Below are 7,500 nucleotides of genomic sequence, written 5' to 3'. Positions count from 1 at the left end.
CAGCATAGGCCACAGAGTACCTGTTTTTGCTGTATGAACAAGCAGAAAAGAGAGAGACAGAGAGATAGAGAGAGAGAGAGAGAGACAGGGAAAGAGAGAGAATGAGACATGAGGGGGCCAAAGACAGGAAGAGAGACAATGATAAGAAAGAGAGACAAACAGAGGGAATGGAGAGGGTAAGTGGGAATCCCAAAAACACTGACGGGAAAAAAAACCCAATACAACATCGACAGGAGCGAGGATGGGTCGGACCACACAGAGAGATGAAATAGGGAACCGGAGTCACACACAACGAACGAATGAATGAATGAATGAATGAGCCAACACCACTCAAAACCCGTCATACGAACACACTATATGTTTTACTTAGTTCTCTTATTTATCTATGAGCCACTTCCGTTCTTATGCACTCCATACGATATGGCCAGTCACTTTACAGTAAGACCACTCATTGACGGAATAAGGTTAGTAAGGCATTCGTACGGATTGCAGCCACTAGAAGTTCAGGAAATCACTCTAGTCCAGACTAAAAGGGCTGCTATACAGTGTGCAGCTGCTCAAGTGAGTGACACAGACATTACTTTTAGAGGTATTATGAGTTGCCATTTGTTGCCACTGGTTTGAGGATGTGATGAGAGGTAAGAGGATGATGGGTGATATCTGAGATGTGACACTCCCACCACTGCAGCACGCAAACAAAACAAACAAACAAACAAATAAACAAACTCCACTTCACTAGTTCACTGGAAGCACAAAACCAGCGAGTCACCATGATTGGGATGAGAGGAGTAAGGGTTATATCTCGCGAGGGGTTGTGGGGATGGTGGGTGGGTGGGTGGGGGGGGGGGGGCAGGGTTATACCTCAAGAGGGGTTGGGGTTGGGGAGGGCAGGGGGAAGGGGGAGGATGTAGGGGATCACTGCACGTCTGGAGAAACATAGTTGAGAGCGAAAGTGGTACCTCCTGTCGTCCTCTAGGGACGAGTCCGTCTCAAACCCGCTGTAAGTCACGTTAGACGCGTGTTAGAGTCCAGAGAAGAGAAAGAAAAAGCAGGCACACAAATGTACACACACACACACACACACACACATCCCTCCAGAGGCCTACTGAAGACTGTGGCACTCTCACAGATATGGTGTGTGTGAAAAATACTGTAAGTGATGAATAATTCCTCTTCATCATTCCTCTCTAGTCTTTGTATGGCCTTGAAAGAAGCCTGAAAGATACTTTCATGAAGTAGATCTCTGCTGATGAATGTCTATGTGAATGTGAATTTTTTTAGTAAATGTCCTGTTAAGGATGTTTTGACTATCTAAGCACATGGCTATGTGTATGTTATGTGTGTGTGTGTGTATGTTATGTGTGTGTGTGTGTGTGTGTGTGTGTGTGTGTGTGTGTGTGTGTGTGTGTGTGTGTGTGTGTGTGTGTGTGTTTGTGTGTGTGTGTTTATCTGTCAGAATTTGACTATCTAAGCACATGGCTGTATGTTATGTGTGTGTGTTTGTTTGTGTGTGTGTGTGTGTGTGTGTGTGTGTGTTTATCTGTCAGAATGTATCTGTCTTGTGATGGATGTTTTGTCCTTAATGCAAGCGCAAGTGTCTTAACTGTTTACTGTACAGTATGTTTGTTTGTGTGTGTGTGTGTGTGTGTGTGTGTGCGCGCGTGTGTGCGCGTGTGTGTGTGTGTGTGTGTGTGTGTGTGTGCGTGTGTGTGCGTGTGTGTGTGTGCGTGTGTGTGTGTGCATGCATGTGTGTGTGTTTGTGTGTGTGTGTGTGTGTGTGTGTGTGTTTGTGTGTGTGTGCGCGTGCATGTGTGTGTGTTAAAACATAAGAGACCCTGAAATGAGTACCTTGTAATCCCCTCGAGGAACATCTCACACTCAGGGAGTCTGAGCAACAGGCAGGAGAGGGAGAACACAAAGGAAAAAAAAAGAGAAAAAAGAGAAAAAAAGAAAAAAGAAAAAAAGAAAGACAGGAAACACATCGTTCAGGTTAGTGGACAGCCCAGTGAAACACAAGACACAAAGCTCTAGATCAAAGCTCAGCTACAGTAGTTCAAACACCTGAGCACATTGATGGTGCAGACTCTACACACACAGGCTCTCACACAGCCTCTTAAGGCTAAAATCTGAGATACAAAGTAACACACCAATACAGTAAGACTTCAGCGGTGTAAGGCCTTTAAAAAAATTGATTTGATGAGATGGAGAAGGAGGTTGAAAAATATGAATATTGATCAATAAGCCCATTTCACAGTGTCCAGGTGTCCGGCCTTGTTGATGTTAATGAACCTTAACTGGCAGGGTACTGTGGACTTTACTGTGGACTGTGCTGTTCCAGAGGAAGTTAGTTTCATCTTGTGAAATGGGCTAATTAACACTGATTGAATATATCAAATCAGATTATATCACAGACTAACATGCTTTATATACAGTTCATTTGTGAGAGGAAATGACATAAAAGACCGGTTGACAATAAAACAGGTTAGAGATGCAAGCTTACTGCATAATCATTGGTTGAAAAATCTGAGAAAGTGTAAATGACTGAGAAGCACCATCATTTTGGCCAGAGGAACACATCCACCACCATCTCCAACAGTGTATGCAGAAGCAGCCAGGTCTTGGCATACAGAGATAACACAGCCTAGCCATGCCAGGACAGGCAGCCATGGAACCATCCAACATTGCATCTGTCTGTCTGTCTGTCTGCCTGTATTTCTGCCTGACTGTCTGTCTGCCTGTCTGTCTGCCTGTCTGCGTGTCTGTCTGTATGTCTGTCTGTGTATCTCTATCTGCCCATAGTTGGCAAGAAGTGTCAGTTAAATACTTGTAATTTCCCTGTACCTGTCTGTCTGTCTGCCAGTATGCCTGCAAGACTGTCTATCCAATTCTGTCATAGATTTCTGTCAGTCACGTCACCTACTCTCTAGCCTGATCACATGATCCACACATGCAGCCAGTGAGGTAACAGTGAACCGTGCAAGGCTATTATCACCAGAGAGGATATCTCTGTCTGCCAATGTTCTGTCTCTCTGTGTGTCTCTTGGCATCTAACACACTTTCTGTCTGTCTGTCTGCCTGTATATCTCTTTGTCTCTCTAGCTGGCTGACTCCTTGTCTTCATTTCTTTCTGTAGGTCTGTCTGTCTGTCTGTCTGTCTACTTGTCTGTCTGCCTGTATATCTGTCTGTATCTTTAGCTGGCTGACTCCTTGTTTTGATTTATTTCTGTTGGTTTGTCTGCCTGCTTTGCTGCCTGCTTGTCTGTTCTATTTGTCAGTCTGTTTGTTTATCTTGGTTTCAAATGCTAATCAGAGATCCATCCACAGACCACTCTGCAAATAGACTCAGAAAATGAGCGGCAAATAGCTTTCATTCATTTTAGAGCAAGAAGTCAGTGAACATGAGTTATTGTGTGTGTGTGTGGGAGAATGCAAACAAAATGGATAAATATAAGCACACACACACACAAACAAACACATGTGGTACAAAACAGCCTCAAACATGAACATTCTCACTCATTATTTCTGTTCTCTTTCACACACACACACACACACACACACACACACACACACACACACACACACACACACAGTACAGTAAAGATAAGGGGAAGGATGATAAGGAGGCATAAACACATACACTATCACACACTCTCTCAGCAAGTAAAAATAAAAAATAACTTAAAAAAGCATTAAACACAAAACAAAATGTGTTAGGAAAGCAGAAAAGATGTTATCTAATTTGGAAACGACTTTCTGAGACAGAGAAAATAGGAAATATGTGCGCATTGGCTCAGTGATGCCAGGGGAAGTGTATGTTTATTGTGCATGTGTGTCTGAGGTGAGGTGCAGGACAGTGTGTGTGTGTTTGTGTGTGTGTGTGTGCACATGTGTGTCTGTGTGTGTGATCTTACTTGCTCCAGTAGACTCCACCCCGATTGGTCTGCATTTCCCCCAACATGGCCAAGAGAAGTGACGACTTCCCACAACCCACCTGGCCCACAATCATGGTCAGCTGACCTGGGCAGGAAGCAAGTAGAGGAGGAAAGGCTATAAAACCCATTAGAACCTTCCAAGGTAGTATTACAAAACCCATTTCCCCATTTTCTTCCTCATTATTTTATTTTACAACTGCAGAGTTGTTTAAGAGTACAAGTGAAGACATTTCATTTCATTTCATACAGCACATTTGGGATCAAATCCGGCTCCTTTTTAAAGTTCTGTATAAATAAAAAATTACTCAGCGATAACAAATGCTTAACATGGTATTTACCTCTATTCCAACACATCCTCTTACAGAACAGCCAGTATTCATTTCTCTGACACATTGGGACTTAGTGTGTGTGTGTGTGTGTGGTGTTTGTGTGTGTGTGTGTGTGTGTGTGTGTGTGTGTGTGTGTGTGTGTGTGGTGTTTGTGTGTGTGTGTGTGTGTGTGTGTGTGTGTGTGTGTGAGTGTGTGAGTGTGTGAGAGAGAGTGTGTGGTGTGTGTGTGTACTGTGTAGCTGTCACATGAAGTTAGCATACACCCTAATTTCAGTAACAATGGTCAGATGTGCAGCAGGTGCCCATAGGCTACAATGGGAAGCAAAGGTCATTTGCTTATTACGTACAAGGCCACATTTGCTTTTTAAAGTTCTGTATAAATAAAAATTACTCAGCGATAACAAATGCTTAACACGGTATTTACCTCTATTCCAACACATCCTCTTACAGAACAGCCAGTATTCATTTCTCTGACACATTGGGACTTAGTGTGTGTGTGTGTGTGTGTGATGTTTGTGTGTGTGTGTGTGTGTGTGTGTGTGTGTGTGTGTGTGTGTGTGTGTGTGGTGTTTGTGTGTGTGTGTGTGTGTGTGTGTGTGTGTGTGTGTGTGTGAGTGTGTGAGAGAGAGTGTGTGGTGTGTGTGTGTACTGTGTAGCTGTCACATGAAGTTAGCATACACCCTAATTTCTGTAACAATGGTCAGATGTGCAGCAGGTGCCCATAGGCTACAATGGGAAGCAAAGGTCATTTGCTTATTACGTACAAGGCCACAGTGCAGTTAGCCTGGTTAGCACGCAGACCTTCTCAATTGGTATTGAGGGTGGGTCTGGAAAAGGTTCATTGACTTTCGACTTCCAGCAGGTGCGTAACTAGCCGTGAAGTTAAACTTAAACTTAAATTGGTGCATTAAACTTTTATCAAATTGTTTCAGAAGTGTAGAAATCTCATAAACAAAGGTTTTCAATGCAGTTGTTTACTCAATTAAACCTGCTGAGCAAATCCCAAAGGTTAGCAGTAGCCTCTGGAATGTGTGTTGTGGTCACCCTGCAGTGCCTGATGTCCCTTCCTACAAGCTATTAACCCTTATTATACGGCTCTTCACAATGCTAGTAGAATGCTCCATTGACTTGAATGGGATTTCCCAACATTCTACAGTAAAATATTTTCATGTAATTACCGCTGCACACATATAATTACCGCTGTCAATGGCAATGGGTTTTGTGCTGCTGATTTAAGTTTTTCATATCACTCCGCAAGTAGTCCGGTCACTTCTTGCATTGGAACTTCATTCAAAAGTGAAAGCAGACGGTTGATCAGCAGTGTTCTAAAGAATGTTTGATTCAAGTTCAGTGTGTGTTGCGAACTATTTGTTTCTCAGCAAAAGCCACAACGAAACGGTAACAAATAAGTGTAAAGAGACATATTGTGGAGTTTATTTTTTCGTTTTGGCAAGTAGTCGCATAATAAGCGGGATAATGTATAAAACGCCGGTCATTATTGGGAAAATAAGTCCCTTTAGGGCGAAGCAAGATCCCTCCGCTGGCATGGCTCGTTCGCCCTGCCGGGACTTATTTTCCCAATAATGACCAGCGTTCTATACATTATCCCTTACTTAGTTCTGCGTTAGGTTTCACTGCAGTTAGTGAAGTACTAGCCAATGAATGTGCAACCTGCTACCCAAACAGCAATAGCGGCTAGAAATAGTCATGAGTGGATGTGAGTGAGTGAGTGAGTGAGTGAGTGAGTGAGTGAGTGAGTGTCTGACACATTAAGAAAGGTATATGGGGAAAAGACCACCTCTGGTGAAAATCAAGTTTTTAACCTTGCTAACACGTCTGCAATGTTTTACAAGACATATTTACATTACATTTATTAGACACTGTTGTCCAAAATGACTTACATGTGTCAACTAGTGTTAGAGATCACACTGAGATCACACTGTCCCCGGAGCAACTTGTGGGTAAGTGCCTTGCTCAAGGGCACAAAGGTGGAAGCCGGGAATTGAATCCACAACTTGTCAGGCTACTCCACGCTAGCCCAGCTCCTTAACCACTACCTTACCACTGCCCCATATCATGAGAAAAATAAGTAGTCAATGTCATGGCCAAGGATTTCTGCATTGGATCACCATTTTGACCAATCACAGCCCAGGTGAGCCAAGGTGAGCTGTATATACTTTAGAAGAACAGAGAAGAGATTTTGGGGTATGATAAACTGCTGGAGTCCGGTTACCTGTTGGGATACTGATGTTGATGTCGGAAAGGGTGGACAGGTTGTTTCCCCAGGTGAAAAAGCCACTGCTCACCTGGAGTCAGGAGGAGAAAGAGAGAAGAGAGAGAAAGAAAGAGAGAAACATGGATGTTGAACAAATACATTATATAACACCATTAAAGCACTATGAATTTGTGCTTAATTTGAAAGAGAATGGGGTGAATATTCAGAGATGGAGTGCCGAAGAAGGGATGGAGAGAGATAGAGAGACAGAAATCTACTTGAGGAGAAGTTGCTAAAGACATGATGGGATGGGATATACAGTGTTACATGTTTTATGTGTTGTATGTGTTGCTGTGCTGTTGCTATGGAGCATGGAAATAAGTTGTGTAAAATGATTATCCCTATGGGCCAATAAAGACTAAAGAATAAAGACAGAGAAGACTGATGGCAGAGAACAAGCGAGAAAGCACCCTGTGGAATGTAACAGTTTGGTTCATATCACACCTCTGTTTGGACCTTTCAGAAGCCCTAAGGACAAATCTTTCTCTACAATCCCTTTCTTTCAAAACAAATTGCTTCATCAATCAGTCTAAGCATAAGAATGAGCATTGAGTTAATCAATGCATTGCTGTATTCCTCATACGCCTGCACATATTGAACCTTGAGGTCTGTACCTTGGTGATTCAGGACAAATACACATATTGTTAAAACTCTGAAAGACACACAGCCAACATGTATGTCAGTCATGGTTCCTATGTGCTGGGACATGGCCCTACCCCAAAGTAGGAGTTCAAATGGTTAGAGGAACTGCGACTAGAGAAACTACAATTGCCCCCAGTTCCATGCAGTGTGAACACGCAATATGTTCTAGGAACTACAAAAAAAAGGTATGGGAACTACAAAAAATACCTTACAGTGAAAACGCCTAAAAAGTTAGCATGTTCCGTTAGCCTAGCCTAGCTACTTTTTTTATAAAAGGCCATAACTCCCTCCAAGTGTCCCTCCCGGCGTCACACGCTCTGCC

General features: G+C 43.0%; 1 protein-coding gene across 3 annotated transcripts in view; it reads right to left on the bottom strand.

Annotated features, from left to right (window-relative positions):
* LOC143136341 (ATP-binding cassette sub-family C member 9-like) overlaps nucleotides 1-7,500 on the bottom strand; it is a 62,055-nt gene that overhangs the window by 27,443 nt on the left and 27,112 nt on the right. For 2 of the 3 annotated variants that reach the window (XM_076297014.1, XM_076297012.1), the window contains 4 exons: nucleotides 6,495-6,567; nucleotides 3,912-4,017; nucleotides 1,849-1,887; nucleotides 1-29 (listed from right to left, as the gene is read on the bottom strand). The exon at nucleotides 1-29 is cut by the window's left edge and continues 73 nt beyond it. In XM_076297014.1, coding sequence (XP_076153129.1) covers nucleotides 1-29; nucleotides 1,849-1,887; nucleotides 3,912-4,017; nucleotides 6,495-6,567 — 247 coding nt within the window. The remainder of the gene's footprint in view (nucleotides 30-1,848; nucleotides 1,888-3,911; nucleotides 4,018-6,494; nucleotides 6,568-7,500) is intronic. The other variant, XM_076297013.1, reaches the window with a different exon arrangement.

Source organism: Alosa pseudoharengus, unplaced genomic scaffold (assembly GCF_046254945.1).
Source record: "Alosa pseudoharengus isolate Yale_2024_CS ecotype anadromous, Long Island Sound unplaced genomic scaffold, YU_APseudo_1.1 YU_APseudo_1.1_scf_20, whole genome shotgun sequence".
NCBI classification, from domain to species: Eukaryota; Metazoa; Chordata; class Actinopteri; order Clupeiformes; family Clupeidae; genus Alosa; species Alosa pseudoharengus.
Note: the sequence above shows the minus strand (reverse complement) of the source record. Positions and strands in the feature narration are given on the sequence as shown.